This window comes from Setaria viridis, chromosome 9 (genome assembly GCF_005286985.2).
Source record: "Setaria viridis chromosome 9, Setaria_viridis_v4.0, whole genome shotgun sequence".
NCBI classification, from domain to species: Eukaryota; Viridiplantae; Streptophyta; class Magnoliopsida; order Poales; family Poaceae; genus Setaria; species Setaria viridis.
This window is the reverse complement of record NC_048271.2, coordinates 48,040,820-48,057,041: the sequence shown is the minus strand read 5'-3', so window position 1 is coordinate 48,057,041 and position 16,222 is coordinate 48,040,820. Positions and strand designations below refer to the sequence as shown.

Genomic DNA, 16,222 nt, shown 5'->3' with positions numbered 1-16,222 from the left:
ATATTCCAGCAAAAGTTGAGCAAAATTATAAAGTATGCTGGCAAAACCAGCATACGAATCTCCTCTTTTCCGGTGATGACCCTAGTGGACCGTTATGCCAGTCATAATCTCACCAACGAGTTGTTAGATCGAGCAATAATTTAGATGAACCTAGTTGAAAAGCATAACGGAAGGGGAAAAGCTGCAAGGTAGATCGAGCAATAGCAACAGCTACAAGAACTGACCCATAAAAGATGAATCTACCGAAAATGCAACTGCAAACGACGATTCCCGTAAGGAAGGACTGGGCTTCGGCCACACATTCCACAGGGGGGGGGCATACAGTGTCAGGAAAATCGGCAAATGGATGATGATAAAGCTGCTTTGGTGGGCTTAAAAATTAAAATAGGATGGCCTGATAGTCTTTTTAGCCTAGTTTCTGGTTCCACACACAGCCCAGCAAAATTTGTTTCTCCATTTGCAGCTCAAGTGCCAAACCTCAATGTTGTCTTTGTTCCTAGCAGCAGCAAATCCCTTAACCTCGTTTTGGGACTAGGAATTCAGGATCCTTAGCGAATCTAGAATTAAACCCGAGGAAATAAAAATGACATGCCGTCTATACTGACAAGGGCTAAGATGTGGAACCCGCAGCTGAGCCAGGCTATGGTTTTCAGGTTCCATATCCAGGCCTGTGATCTAGGCCAGGTTTCATTGGATAGCGTAAAATCGCAGTCATTCATCCTGAGAAGCGTATAGAACCGCCCAAGCACACTCGACAGGAAGACTTGGTCACACCGTCACAGCACAGAATGAGGGGGTGTTTGGTTTCACCTTGCTAAATTTTAGTTACTAAAGTTTAGCAACTTTTATCTACTAAACTGCCAAACACCCTTGCTAAAACTTGCTAAAGTTGAGTTGCTAAAGTTTAGCACTTTAGCAAGTTTTTGGTTGCTAAAACTTGCTAAAAGGTGGGTTGGACAACCTATACCCCTCATTTATTGCTTGTCTCCCCCCCTGCGCACCTTTAATAAGGGTAGATAGGTCTTTTTACAGCTCATTAAATGCCTTTTAGCAAGAGTATCCAAACAGCTTTTGCTAAAATTTAGCAACTTTTAGCAACTAAAGTTTAGCAAGAGGAACCAAACTTGCCCTAAGTCAGCAATTTCAGTAATCAGGCACCTAAAACCCATAACTTACGGGTGGTAACCAGCTGATTAATGTCAGTTATTGCAAGCACAGATGATCAACACTTTATCTGCAGCGGCTGACACCTGATAATGTATTTGACAACATATACTTATGTGAAGTTTGAAAATCTAATATACTCCACTGCTTTTGGTGAGATAACATTACCAACTTACAATAAAAAGCAGACAAAAGGCTTCCTCGTTAGGGAGGCGATTGCCAAACAATTCATTCTCACCCAAAAGGGTAACATAACAAATAAGAAAATAAAAATTTGTCGATCTACATTCCCTCACCTAGCAACTGCTGTCTGCCTCAGCTCTCTTCAGTCGCATCTGAGAATTACATAAAAGAAGGTTCTTAGAAGAAAAAAATTGCATTCTTTTGAACACACAAAAAACAATTGATTAGGTAACATTAACACGCTTGAAAGAAGTGAGGATACTTCTTTAACACCGTTTCAGCCCTTATGTCACTAGTGTTAAAGAAAAAGGCTATTGTTTAACTGAATTCAACATATTCCTTCCTTCCCTCTCTGCTAGGCTGAGATCTAAATTTCCAACCACACTGCACCTGAAGTCCAAGATATTTCACACCACCAGAAATAATTGTCTACTTATTGATTCTGGAACTGTGAATGAGCATTGAATCTAAAACGATATATGTTATTGTACAATTGCCATAACGAAGCATAAAGGAGAAACAGGCAAACAGCCATTCTGTACAGACACAATGCAGTATGAGAAAGAGATATGGTAGACCTTAATATGAAGGGGAAGAATACGAGTATATGATGAGAGAAGGATTTGGTATCTGTCTTAGAGCATTGTGATATAATATTTCTATGGCTACTGTTTTCTATTTCTTTACTTTGGTATCTTGCTGACCTTCATCATTGAAAATAGCACACTTAGGGGGTAAACACTCAATACAATTCAGCTTTATGATACCTTACTGTTATCAATTGGTTCCACTGCAACAGATATCTATAAACCCCTCTTGCAATTTACTCAGCGTTATATGATCTTAACGGAAAGACATTTTGAAAATGAGAAATATGTTGAGTGGCCATGGTCATCAACAATTAACTTTCAGTTAAATCTTTGTGCTCTTAAAATCTCAAGCTATGTACTGCATGAACTGTTTATACAAAGTGTAGGCAGTTCAAATTTACACTGTGGATAGAATGCCAATGCCCCAAACAATGGTGATTCAATTCAACTCAATTCAATTGGCATTACTGCTTTGTTCACTACTATTTGCTATTCTCCTTGCTACCTGTTTAGCCATGTACTAGCTGAAGGATATCAGTTACTAGCAGGGTCCATAACTCCATATATGACCAGCCCAGGCCCAGCATAGGTATTATCAAGTGGAGCATTGCAATCAACAAAGCAAAATGTTAATGTGTAGCTATGTACCTTGTGCAGCCTCCTCTGTGGTGCCTTCTTCTACTTCTTGCTCCACCAGTTCCTCTCCAACATCGTCCTCATCATCAGTATCGTAGTCATCAGAAGCGCTGGCTCCATACCTGGAGTTGAGGTATTCTACAGCAGCAGGAGTGAAGAAGAGCTTGCGGGCGTCGAGGATGTCGTACAGGTTGAGCGTCCTTGGTGTGAGCATCTTGAGAGAACCGATGTTCCTGCCGCTGAGCCGCACATTGTCGTCGAACTCCGTGGCAAAGAACATGGCCTTCTGCTTGGGGTCGAGCCCCCACCGCTGCAGAGCGGCCACGAAGTCCCTGGTCTTGGGCCCCGACGCGAAGGCCTCGTCGAACTCCTCGACGACGAAGGCGTCCTCGGCCACGGCGGCGCTGGCGAGCGCGGTGGAGATGGCGAGGCGCTTCTCCTTCCGGTTGATCTTGATGGACCAGTCGCGGGGCTTGGGGCCGAACACGACCCCACCTCCTGGGCGGAGCGGGGTCCGCTGCGACCCGCGCCGCGCCTTTCCCGTCTTCTTCTGCTGGTAGGGCTTCCTCCCTCCGCCTCTGACCTCACCGCGGGTGAGCGTGGAGGCCGTGCCCCGGCGCGCGTTCTGGCGGTCGGTGATGATGGCGCGGTGCACGACGGCGCGCGCGGTGGAGGGCGGCGCGGACTTGAGGTCGAGGGTGACCTCCCCGACCTTATCTCCGGTGAAGGAGAGGACGGGGAGGGTGGCCGCCTCGGCCCGCAGAGCGCGGAGGACGGAGACCGCCGCCTTCCTGCTGGCCGGGAGCGGAGCAGCGGAGGAGGAAGGTGGAAGGAAGGAAGTGGATGAGGAGGAGAGGAAGGGGGAGGAGGACGAGGAGAGCGAGAGGAGGAGAGGCGAGGCCACGGCGGCGCCTGGCATTGTGCCGGCTTTGCTGCGCTGGGGACGGGGAGGGGGCGAGGACGATGATGGCTCTGCCGCTGCCGCTTCTATCTATCTCCTTATCCACCCGTCCAGCTACACCCCCAAGGCCACAAGCCCACAACGCAGAGTAGCCCACTGGCCACTGTCTCAGGCTCTGGTTGCGCCTACCTCAACTATTTCTTTTTGGTTTTGGACAAATTTAACTCAAAATCAAAATTTCTCATTGTAATTTCAGTCTCCAAATGTGATGTTAAATGGAATCACAAGAAGGGTGATATCAAATGGAATAATTGCCACCGTTCAGCTAAACTTTCACTAACACTTTGCTGACACTGGTTGCCTGGTTGACACGTGAGGCTCGGGGCAATATATATGCTGAATGAGACATTAAGACATGCATCTTAAGGGCCAAATAAAAAGAAGAATCAGGGCCATACAACCAGAGCTGACGCAGCCCAATAAACCTGATTAACTGAACAAGTGACTGAGGGCATTCTCATGCTGGTTGGTTTTCAGATATTTCTGCCACCCTTGCATAGACCATAAGGTAAAAGAAATCCATGAAATCAGAACAGATGACAGAAGTTTCCATTACCGTCCTTATTTATTTTATTGTGTCAATCTTCCATAATACATTTTACATAAATGGTACAGATGATCTAACGAATATATAGAGCTTGTGTTGCCTACAAGAATCATACTGGCTGTTGTGTAACCTACAATTGGATATCTCCTAACAGAGGCGGGCTCCATAGCTTGTACACTCTGTTTACGATTTGTGTGAATAATAATTGATTTATAGGCAGGATATACTAACACTTGCAAAGACCTAGATCATCATGATGGCTTTGATGGTAATTTCTTAACTAGACTGGTGTTACCAGTAACCAATAGTCGAGCACCCTTCACCAGCTCCTCCTTGATCATAAAAAGCAAAGCAGAAGCAAAAACACTTTGCACAATTTTTGTGCCCATTCCTTTATACATGCCTCTCAGACCTTCATACTGTACCAGCTTTGTGATAGCATCAAATGTACCTGAAAGCAAGAAATGGTGTATTAGGATCTTTGATAATGTCTGTAACAGCAAGAAATGTGACCTGATTCCCTGAAGCAACAGTAATAAAGGCAAAAAGTAGAAAACTATCGCAGAAATGACCATGATGAATCATATACCTTTGTAGTGATGCCTCTTGTCACCATCAATTCTTTGCTTCACCTGAAGTCTTGCCTGCATGGAAAAACATAGTTCAATTGAAACATGTACTAAAAAATGCAAGTGGACAACTGCAGTTATTACCAATCCACTAATTAATCACCTTAACAACTAGAAGAGGATATGTAAGGACAGTTGCACCAAGTTTTGCAACGGCACCAAGAAGAAAAATCTGAACAAGGATGTTTGCAATGTGAAGTTAGAGTTGTATCATATAAAATGGAAATACTAGTATAAAATGGACAGATAACAAATGACAGTGTCGAATTGTCTCCCACACCAAAAGTGAAACATATAGCAACCAATATATGTCCCAGACAAAAATGCTCTAAAGTCATCTTTATCATATGTCCAGGGCTTGGCAAGTAATCATAATGCAAAGTGGTATTGGTCCTAATAAATCAACTGAGGAAATTCCTACCAGTGGAAAAACAAATGCTTACTTCAAGAGCAGTTAGTCCATCAGCTCCCTTCAAATTAGAGGCCCGTCTCTTCTTGATCCTCTTCAGAAGAGTTTCATACAGCATGAACTGAATCGCAGGATTGCTAACCTAGTAACAGATAAAATTGTGAAATTTCACCATTGCAAGACTAATAGGCAAAAGAAAGGTGAATGATAGTGACTTACCATAATAAGAGACGGAATTACCCCTTTCCAGAAGCCCAACACTCCAGCTTCTTTGTACAGTTCCTGAAACTGGAGGTAGACCAAGTCAGACAACCATCCTCCAAATTAATGTATTATACTCTTTGCCTTCTAAGTAATAATGTTATTTCTCTTGCTCCTCAAGCACTCATCAAAAGTCGAACATGCCTCTCTACATGTCCATCCATCCCCACAGGCAAAAAGGAATAATTTGGTTTTGACTGGTCATTGTCTGCTTGTAATCTATATTACATCTCTTTTTTTTAGGTTCATAGAAGTTTGAATTTTATCAAAGCAGTCAAAATAACAAGTGCTAGACACCCTCCCCTTTCCAACCGCGCTTAGGTCAACATAATTTTATTTGTAGAATTCAAATTCAACCCACTTGGTAAGTTCAAAACATTGGCAACTAATTCCCAGCCTTGCATGACCAATTAGAAGGGCAGAAAGAGTAATTAAATAGGACAACATAACCAGCTTATAAGTATGAACTATCATTTGCGAATTAACATATCAATATTCATCCTAGTGCAAGTGAAAAACCTAAAAACAAAATTTCAGGATGGAATTGGGAAGCTGTTACTGAATTAGAATCTATTTAGGGATGAGCACCACCTTAATGATACAACAAATTACATAGAGTTAAAGAAGATTGTTCCCAAGTAGTTAAGAACAAACATTAATTAAGCCAAAGATGCGGTAATTGGCAATCTAAAGTTGTATGAATAGGGTATCTCCTCATACAAGAGAAACAAGGAGAGTTACTTACAACATCGATAGTTTTGTAAGGGGTGTTTTCAGTTGTAGAAGCTTCGAGAGCCTTGTCATTGGCACATATCAAATCCTGAGGGCTTTGCTGTATGTTTGCCTTTCTGTGAGTCTGCAAGCAAGAATGAAATTTTAGTACTCAAATATTCAAATGTGCTGCCAGACTATCTCCACTTAGGTAGCAGAGAGGAAACATATGCTTACTTGCATTCGTGTAACAGCAACCCAAATTGGGTTTGTCAGCAGTACATTGACGCAGCTGCAAAAGGACTAGACAAATTAAGCATCGACAGCACATAAGGTTGATAAGAACACAAGTGACAGCAACTATATCTGGGGAAGGAAGTGACAATGCAATGCTCTCTAGGTCAACAGAAGGTGCTCAGATACATTCCAATTACCCAGACAGGGCAGCGACAGTGAGAGATTGGAGCATCCCGACAGACCCATCGCCAAGCCCTCTCCTGGATCGCTCAAGGGCCTTCGCCTCGGCCCTGTTCCGGAATATTTGGTAGAAGTAGTAGTACACACCCTGACACCAACACACTCGAATTAAGATTCCGAAACACATATCAACCTTGACAAAACGAGAAAAGAAGCTGGCGAATAAACCAACGAGCGAACCAACCTGTGAGGCGGCGGTGCCGACGAGCGAGGGCATGAGCCCGCCGTACAGGCGCTCCCACCCCTCATTCTTCACTACCTACCACAGCACAGGACAAAAAAATCAGGGATCGCGGGCAGCATTAGAACCGGATCGGGCTAGATCACTCAAAATTCCGGGCGGGGAAGGGGGGAAAGGAGGCGGACCAGGTATAACTGGCGCGCGGCGCCGTCCTTAAACGCCGGCTTGGAAGGGTCGCGCTCCGTCTGCTGCCGCGCGTTCACCTGCGCCGCGGAAACCCTCAAAATTTCTAGCAAATCGAGGGCCAAGGCTAGCAGCGAGGCGTGTGAAGTCACGTACGGTCTGGAGCGGGAAGGTGAGGAGCTGGGCGATGATCCCGCCGCCGGCGCCCGCGAGGCCGTTGATCAGCGCGTCCGACATCCTCTTCTCCCCGCTTCGCCGGCCGGCGGATCACAGCGGCGAGCCGAGCGAAACAAGACTCCCCGCCGCCGCCCCCAACGGGTTGCTTCCGCCGCTGTCTCCTCGGTCTCCTTGGATTGTGGGAGACGGAAGCGAGCGAGGCCGAGGCGGGGGCGGAGTGGAGTCGACTCGGGCACTCGGCTCGGCTCGGCGCCCCCTCCGGTGCCGTGCTTTCCCTGGAGTTCAGACCGCTGCAGCTGACCCTGACCGTGCCGTGCCGTGTGATCCCAGAGTATCCCACCCCCCACCCCCGGGGCCCGTTTTAAAATCCAGCTCCCCTTCCGCGCACGCGTTTTTAATGGGTTCTTCAAAGGCTTCAACCACCAGGTTACAGCGCTCATCTCTCATCTGTTCGTTAATTTTCGATTCTGGTTTCGGGTGGGAGGAATTCGCGGAATATCTCACGGCTTGGCACGTTGCGGGGAAAGCGCAGTGGGTACGTTTCACGGCGGAAGACCGGAGAGCGATGGCGTACGATGCCGCCGTCGACGTCGTCTCGTCATGGTGACTGCAAAATGGGTTTCCATGCCGGAATATGCTTGCTCGGTTTGACTTCTTCCTGTTGTCCTGAGCGGTATGAGTTTCCGTTTGGGCGATTGAACTTTGAAGTTTGAACCGTATGCCAGTACTTGCGAATTGGCGAATAGCCAGTACCGTGGATGGCACCATTAGAATGCGATGCTTTCATGGCAATGGGAATTGAGAGTTTTGCAAAAAAAAAAGATTCATTGATGATCCATGTGTTTTGATAAATACTCCGTCCGTTTCAAATTCATAATATTTACTATATATCTAAGACATATCATATAAAATGACATATAATTTGGGATAGAGGATAGGAATTTTCTTTTATTTCTACTTTTTCAATTCAAATTAATATTGTATACGAATGGAAACAGACACTAACATCACCCATACATATCAGTTTGTTTTTTACCTTGAAAAATGCTGATATCTACATGTAAACTAGGAGTTTTTGAAATCGGCGTGCATATTACTTTCTTATCGTCTTACACCTACAAGTGACAAGTTTTACATATTTTCATATGTTTCTGATAAGTGTTGATCGGTTACCGTACGGACTCATCCCTTATGAGATTTCCTTATCGAGTTTTAGTCGGATTCTCCTACTTAAGTGAGCTTTTGACATGGCTACTCATGGATAAATCATCTTTAGCACCTTTTAGGCTGGAATAGCAATGGTAGAGGCTAGAGAACAGCTATATATACTGGATAAGAAATAGCACTACAAAATATAGAAATACATATAATTTACCGGTTTTGGTAAGGAAGTGAAATGTGCATGGGTAACAAACTAGGTGTATTTTAATTGATTAGGTTTCTTGTAGTGCAACATAAGAAAATACTCACCTGACTTTGAGTCTCCATCGTACTTATATTTTTAATTAATTATTCTTTTAGTGGATAAGTGGTTTAGGCTCATATGATGACTTCACATGTTCATAGTGTTATATTCGAGCGTCTAGTTGTATACCCTCTGGCAAATGAAAGAAAAAAAATACGTGTGGGGTTAAAAAACACACACGCTTGCTAGTGAAAATTGCGCAAACTGGGAAAGGATAATAAGAGGAGAAAAAAGGGGGCAAGCTGCAAGGTGTCTCGAACCCTGCAGCTGTCTATCATTGCGCTGCCAAAGAAGGGAAGCCGAGGTTCCTAGCTGTCTTTCACTTCGATCGCGGCAAACGGCGGCGGCGCAGACGGAAAGGCCAGGCGAAGGGGGAGCGTAGCAATCTGCGGCGGTCGTGATCTGTTGCCTCTGGGTCGACAATCAGTGTCGCGTCCCAGCCCTTCTGTTCGTCCCACAAACTCATCGAGGCATGGAGCCGGGGGCCAAATCGGAAGCGAAGCAAGGGGAGGCGGGATCCGGCGCGGTGGGAGGCGGCGGCGGCGGCAAGGTGTATCACGAGAGGCAGAGGTTGCAATTCTGTCTGCTCCACGCTCTCAACAACCTTATGCAGGTGGCTCCTAGGCTCCTAGCTCTTACTACTTTCTACCATCATCAATCATCTTGGGTTCTTTCTCATGTTGTATCAGCACTCGGTGCTTATTACTTTCTCAATAATGTGCTTTGATCTTTAAGCTGCATATCCTCTTTAGTTGCAATTGTCCACCCCTGATCTTTAAGCTGCCTATCCTCTTTAGTTCCAATTGTTCACCCCCCTTGTTGATTTCCACAGAGGTAGTGATTGCTGGCTGAAGCTGTTAGTAGTTGAGCGTTGCCTGCCACTCTATTAGACATTCTCATGGATTGAATCGAGTACAGTAGGCCATCACTCATCACTGCACATGTTTATCATGCTATTTGGACCAAATTCTGTTGTGGGAATATGTCGCAGCATCTTGAAAGGAGGTGATGTACCTCGCCATGAGAAAGATCCAGCCAATAGTCGGATCATGTCAATTCTTGCTACTTGCACACATATTTATGTGTACTGCTCACCCGTTTTTTACACCCCCTGGAATAAAGGCTGAGATGGGATCTGCTCGTGAATCATGAGTGCATAAGCCCAACAGAAACAAATCTTTAGACTTATCAAACCCTATTGGTTTTGTGCTAAATTGCAAATTGCTTCTGAGATGAGTTAGTCCATTAGTTAACCTGGGAATTGTATTTTTTTTCTATCTACTTTTGTAGGCTAAATGAGTCGATTATGTTTTTTATGGTTCAGGAAAAGGAATGTTTCACCCGAGCTGAGTTGGACAGGATTGCTGGAAATCTTGTTCTTAGTGATCCAAACAAGGACCAATGGACTCCTCTATCTTTCATTTTTAGACCTCACCACAATGTGGTAACTGGGAACTATGATGTAAATGTTCTCATCGCGGCATTAGAAGCTAGAAAGAAGAAGGTGGTTTGGCATGATCGTCGAAAAGGAGCATCATCAATCGAGCTGGATGCAGAAGTGTTGGTAGGCCTTATGATCAATGTGCCTTTGAGGAGGTTCAGGGGCCTCTGGACCGGCAGGCATTGGGTAGCAATTCGAAGCATTGATGGTACCTGGTTTAATTTGGATAGTGATCTTTCTGAACCCAAGCAATTTAAGGACAAAGAAAATGTGATTGCATTCCTTGACAGCATACTCAATCAAGGTGGAGAACTCATGGTTGTGCTGCAAGATGAATAACGGTACTGCCCCAAATCCCAAAGGCTACAAATAGCTTCTTCTATGTGACTTGCCCATATTTCAGAATTGCCATCACGATGAGATCACAGACATCTACAGCATAAATTTCTTTAAACCTTGAGGTTTAATAACTGAGCATAATGAACGTAATGGTAAATGGAAGCTTCAATCTGTGAAATATACACCTCGCATGTTTCTGCTGTGGGCATGGGATCCTCTGCTTGATTGATTGTTGTGTCCATCTCTGTCATATACCGGATTGCCGACAAGGTATCTGCAGCAGGCAAAACATAGGCTTGCGAAATGATGGGAAGAAAGAACTTTGGTTCTCAGCAAGAGCATGTTACTATGGAGATGTGCAGAACTTAAGTGGAGGATGAAGGAGTATTTGCTGCTGTTGTAATTATATTTGGATAACCAAAGTAGTCCTGGCATGTTCTTAGAATTTGTCTATTCTTTCTGCAAGGATATGTACATTACACAGTGACTATAGACAACCGTCTTACAAAATTGATCATCGCTGAGTTAACAACACATGCTATTGGGCTTATCATGGAGATGCTGTGGTGGTTTGACTATCTTCTTTCCTTGCACATGCACCGTACTGTGCAACTAGATTTCAACTAGGGAACCAAATCAACAAAAGAAACAATGTTGTATTTTTGTCGGGCGTGTTCTTCACAATTTATAACTTCAACTCACAGTGATGTCAGAGTACACACGGAATGTACTGCTTAGGTGTTGTTGGACCATTTGCGTCAAACCTTCTGAGTTAGCCGATGACAATAGTCAATCTCAAAGGGCTGTCTAATGTACATGAATTTCATACAAGCAGTAGTCGGTCAATATCATAACTGTAGAGATATGAGTGCAGCTAGCCACACAAACTTGCAAGCTGTTTCGGTACAATGTACAGATTCTTTTAGTTATTAACAGCAGCTAGTTGGAGAGGGCAGACATCAGAATGATTCCTGGTTGGAACGACGAAACCTAGTTTAAGTTTTGCCCATCTTCTTCCGCCAGTATGACATTGCAGTGCTGTAGTGCTCGTTGCGTATTTTCCTCGAGGCTGCTCTCCAGTCACACTTCTCCATCTCTTCCCTGGCAGCCTTACCAACAGATTCTCTGAGATCTTTTGACTTGAGGAGCTGCTCTATCTTCCTCACACACTCGTCGAGATCTCCAGGTGTAAACAAGAAGCTAGTCTTGCCCTCCTTGTCCTTGGGTATTATATCAGGTATCCCTCCAGCACGAGCAGCAACAACTGGGACACCAGAAGCCATGGACTCCAGAACTACTTGCCCGAGAGTCTCAGACTCTGAAGGCATTGCAAATACATCTGCACTGGCGTACGCTTGTGAGAGCTCCTCACCTTGGAGCATTCCAGTGAAAACTGCTGGCATGCCAGTGAACAATTTTTCCAGCTCAGCCCTGCACACCCAAGTGAAACAGACGATATAAACATTTTCAGAATTTTAAGATGAAACCGTGAAAGGGTCAAATAGATAGCCGAACACCTAAAGTTTGTTTCCAATGCTCGTCGCAAATACTCCACCCTCATGGCGACGTTTGGTATTATTATTACATGTGTAATGACTGCACTTTTACTCCAGTAACCAACTTAGTTTGTCTATAAGTGTGTCATGGAGAACAATTGTGACCTATTGAAGAAACAAATTCTCGAGCCAACCCATGTTTCTAAAATTATGTGTGTCCACTTGTAACTTTTAAAACAGATGGTTTAAGGAAGGACCACTTAGCAGGCATGTGACATTTTGATACCAGGTAAGTGATGATGTGTGATCAACGTTTGCCTCATCAAGTGTGCATCATATTGAAAAACTTCAGGTAGCTAAATATATAGGTAAGCGCACCTGTATGGTCCATCTCCAACAAAAGCAATTCTTGATCCAGGGAGCCTCTCCATAACCCTGTATTTTGATAGAAATAAGCAAAAGTCTTATTGACAGGGCAAAAGAACATCCATGCACCAAAGATATAGCCTGCGGATAAGTAGCCTATGAAAGGTAGAACCAGCTTGAAATACTTAGTCAAAAAGAAATATCACAGCCATGATATGCCGAGTATGCCTAAAGCTAAAAGGTTTGCCATTGTAAACTATGCTGACTTACAGAAAGCTGACAATCATGGCAATCCCGAGAAAAATAGGTAGTCGAGCAGCTATAAGTTTCAACAGCAATAAGAACATGATATTTCCTGTAGGAATTATAGCTAAAAAATATCATGAATGATAATCTATTCCACATAAATGCTATGAATAATCCATCATTACAGGAAGAGTCAAGAATATAAATTTAAGTTTATTACAGATGAATGACTATACTAAAGTAAAGGCTCACCTTTTCAGAAAATCCAAATTTTTCTCACGTCCAAAACGGCCCACATGTATTATCAATGGTTTTTCTGGCTCGCCACCACTGATGGGAGAGGGAAGGAAAGCGTGTTAGTCCATACATTTTTTTTCTAACACTTCTATCATTAGAAAACATAAGCTAGAGTTTATACCTCAATCTGACACGCATTTCATGCCTTCGATATTTAGTATGAAAGCTTTCGGAGTCGACACCCTTGTTCCAAAGCCGTATTCTGTTTGCTGAAGAGGCAAGGAATGTTATGTTTAGCACGAATGGAGGGAACCAATGTTGCAGAGACATAGATTCACTATCGTGTTTGACCTGGTACTACTTTAGCAGTTTCAAAGTCTTCGGCAATAGCTACTGAAGGAACTAGAGTAAGATCTGCAGCTCTGTGGAGGCATCCTTTGAAACAAGAAAGTGAGTCAGCACCACTACCACACTAGTGAGAAAAAAAACATTTTTTAGACCTTTTTTACTGAGAATGAAATAGGAGTAAAAATATTTTTGACTTACTTATAAAACTCCATGTGGGCTCAAGTAACCAATTTAAATTGTATCTCGGTATGTACCTGCAAGCCATAACAGGACACCAACTCAAAACGTAAACATATTGGCAGCCATGACCAAATTGACACCAAATGGTAAATTTACAATAGAAAATGGGAATGATGCAGCTCAATATATGTCAATAGGCAAATGCGTGTTCAATCATTGGTCTAGCATATCAGAGGCAGAACATTTCTTCAATGGTTTTCTTGCAAAAACATCTATATGGACAGGGTTCCCTCCTTTAGTATTCCAACAGACCTGAACTAAATTTATGTTCATACTGTACCAAATAAGCTCTGTAGCATTACACCTGAGGTCCTGTGACCCTACATGAAAGGCATCATATTTGTTTCATGGTATCACTGTATGTTCATAATGCCTGCCCAAAACTATTTTTGAGTGGAGTATGTTTCATAATACATTTTGTAGGAACCAAGCCTAGCTCAGTTGGTGGGAGGTGTGGAGGAACACCCCCACGACCCAGATTCAAGTCATCTTCAACTCAAATCTGAGTGCCTATTTCTTCTAAATTTAAAATACCACCAAGGTTGTTGAGTTTTTTTTTTATCATGATTCATTTTGTTGAATACATTTGCGAATTCTCCATAGCGTCCAGAACGTAGTGAATGTTCAGTAATAATTCTCCCTGAGATGAAACTTGCATGCAGAATGTTGGCTAGGTCAGAGGCCACTTTTCTTTTTTGCAAAATAACCATAATACAATTGATGTTATATGCATGTTCACAAAACTTAAAAATATTCAAAGAGTTGACACCCACAGGGAAGTTTTCATCACACAATGATGACAGAGTTGCACCCAAAAATAAATATTATTTCAACAAGGGGAGCCTTACGCTGGAAGATGTGTATGATAAGACATCACCATAGGAACTGATATCATCTTCGCTATAGCAAGAGCACCAATAACCTGAAACCACGGAAGATGGTTATAAGCAAGCAACAACAACTGGAAGGAAGGATAATAAAAAAATCTTTGCGTTTTCAGTTATTACCATAATTCCAGGTGAAGTAGCATGAATTATGTCTGGCTTGAACTTATTCACCTCAGAAAATATTCTGGGACTCAGTGCCAGCGAAAGTGGGACATTTTGGTACAATGGACATGGAAAGCTGAAAAGGGAGAGATTTAGTGAACCGAAGTGGTGAAGTGAAGAAAATTTCCACATGTTGAATTTTAACGCAATCCCAAAATTAGACCCTTAAACAATATTAAACAAGTATAGCTGCATCAATAATCAATTCTACTGAGTGAGGTGCATGCTCAAATTAGTATGTCACATGACTACAAGATACTTTGCTCACATTGTCTCCTTTTGGTTCAAACAAGGAAGTACTACTCTGTTTGAACGAGAATCCAATTGTGCTTTCAGGAACGATGTTATTATGTACTTAATTGTTATTCCTCGAGTGGGTAAAGATGGTCTCTGTTTTGATAATTTGATTAAGGGTTACCTCCACGAGCCAATGACCTTTGCTCCATGGAACTCCTCGGGAGCTCCCTTGTGTGTGGTCACCACCAACACCTGAACCAATGGTGATGACATCAATTGAAGGGTGCAATAATGATCTTGTAAAAGACTCGATACATATACCACACTAACACTCTACAAACAATGAAGCGGGAGTCAGGAGAATAGCAAAAAGAATGGATACCTCATCGCCCATCTCTCGTAGATGCTTGATGAAGTTCTGGAACCGGTTCTTGTACCCCGAGATGTAACTGCAAAAGAGGGAAGGCATTGACTTCAGTGATCGGCGCTTGGATCAAACCAACGGCAAGTTTGACTAATCATGCATCTTAGTGGCCCAGCAGCCTACACGCCTGCAGAGCACCTCGATCTGATCTACTCTAATCAGACTGACTAGCTGAGCGCTTGAGAAGAGGAGGGCGTGGACTGACGCGAAGGGCGACGGCTCGACGAAGAGAGCAATGCGGCGCGGCCTGGAGCTCCACTCGCCGCCCGCCTCCTCGTCCAGCAGCAGCGGCGCCCGCGCCTCCTCGGCCTGCGCCATAATCCTCCTCCTCCGGCCCGCGCGGCCGATCCCCGAGCCCAGTGCACCGCCCGAACCAAACGCCGCCGCTACCTCGCTTCCGCAGCTCAGCCCCGCGCCGCGGCCGCCCTTATCCTCTCGCGTCGTCCGCTCTCCCCGGCCCCGGCCCCGCCTGCCGCCGCCTTGACTTGGAACCCACGCGCTGCGGCAGCGGCGCGCGGAAGCAGCGTCACGGGGACGCGCGCGCCCGACGGCAGCACCGGGACGCGCGTGGGGGTGGGGAAAGAAGGAGGACGGCGCGACGACGGCGTGGACGTGGTGGTGGACTGGTGGCAGTGGCCGTGTGGGGGAGGGACGGGGCAAAAAAAATTGCGAGAAAACTATATAGGAAATGGCGGAGGAAAAGGCGACGAATGGAGAGGCAGGCGGAGGCTGCAGCGATGGGGGGGAATCGAACCGGTTCTCCCCCCTGCCGCCGATCGAAATCAAGCGGGACACGGGCGTCGACCGAGGAGGAGAGAGAGAATAACTGTCAAGGCAGAGGCCGCCAGCGAATCATGCCTTTCCCTAGCGCGGGTGGGGGAGAGGGAGAGGCCCACCCAGCCCTGCCGGCCGCCTGGCCGGTTGGCCCGGGACGATTGGACTCGCCTTGGCTGCGCCTGGTGGCTGGTGCGGCGTGTGCCTACGCGAGGCCGATTTTTACCCGTCCTCCCGTCAGCAGCGTAGGCGGCGAGCGAATCTTGCCTCCGCAGCAGCCAGCCAGCCAGACACATGCGTGGGAGCCAGCCAGGTGTGGGCCTTGGTGCACGTTGTGCAATTGTGCTTTCCTATCCTTGTGCCTCGTATTGCCAGTATAGACTGTGCATGCACGGCCGCAATGTCAGTGGCACTGGCAGGCCAGTTTGCCGTTTCCTTCCGCTGTGCCAGT

At 45.0% G+C, this 16,222-nt stretch overlaps 4 protein-coding genes across 4 annotated transcripts; 1 reads left to right on the top strand and 3 right to left on the bottom strand.

Moving 5' to 3' along the window:
- Positions 1-1,219: 1,219 nt before the first annotated feature.
- LOC117840102 (large ribosomal subunit protein uL4c) lies at positions 1,220-3,596 on the bottom strand. The gene is made up of 2 exons (XM_034720559.2): positions 2,586-3,596; positions 1,220-1,499 (listed from the first exon to the last, which is right to left on the bottom strand). Exons 1-2 carry the CDS (start codon positions 3,490-3,492, stop codon positions 1,480-1,482), a joined length of 927 nt encoding a protein of 308 aa, XP_034576450.1. The 5' UTR covers positions 3,493-3,596; the 3' UTR covers positions 1,220-1,479.
- A 460-nt stretch (positions 3,597-4,056) lies between these two features.
- On the bottom strand, positions 4,057-7,453 carry LOC117840101 (peroxisomal nicotinamide adenine dinucleotide carrier). Its single transcript, XM_034720558.2, has 11 exons — positions 7,089-7,453; positions 6,935-7,012; positions 6,753-6,827; positions 6,526-6,656; positions 6,329-6,383; positions 6,126-6,236; positions 5,339-5,407; positions 5,154-5,261; positions 4,814-4,882; positions 4,671-4,725; positions 4,057-4,532 (listed from the first exon to the last, which is right to left on the bottom strand). Exons 1-11 carry the CDS (start codon positions 7,167-7,169, stop codon positions 4,333-4,335), a joined length of 1,032 nt encoding a protein of 343 aa, XP_034576449.1. The 5' UTR covers positions 7,170-7,453; the 3' UTR covers positions 4,057-4,332.
- A 1,310-nt stretch (positions 7,454-8,763) lies between these two features.
- Positions 8,764-10,888, top strand: LOC117840104 (josephin-like protein). The gene is made up of 2 exons (XM_034720560.2): positions 8,764-9,187; positions 9,899-10,888. The coding sequence occupies exons 1-2, from the start codon at positions 9,047-9,049 to the stop codon at positions 10,352-10,354; spliced, it is 597 nt and encodes a 198-aa protein (XP_034576451.1). The 5' UTR covers positions 8,764-9,046; the 3' UTR covers positions 10,355-10,888.
- A 287-nt stretch (positions 10,889-11,175) lies between these two features.
- LOC117840100 (sulfoquinovosyl transferase SQD2) lies at positions 11,176-15,786 on the bottom strand. The gene is made up of 11 exons (XM_034720557.2): positions 15,203-15,786; positions 14,956-15,022; positions 14,755-14,825; positions 14,295-14,412; positions 14,136-14,209; positions 13,246-13,301; positions 13,051-13,134; positions 12,881-12,968; positions 12,715-12,792; positions 12,229-12,285; positions 11,176-11,785 (listed from the first exon to the last, which is right to left on the bottom strand). Exons 1-11 carry the CDS (start codon positions 15,313-15,315, stop codon positions 11,350-11,352), a joined length of 1,242 nt encoding a protein of 413 aa, XP_034576448.1. The 5' UTR covers positions 15,316-15,786; the 3' UTR covers positions 11,176-11,349.
- Positions 15,787-16,222: the final 436 nt, after the last annotated feature.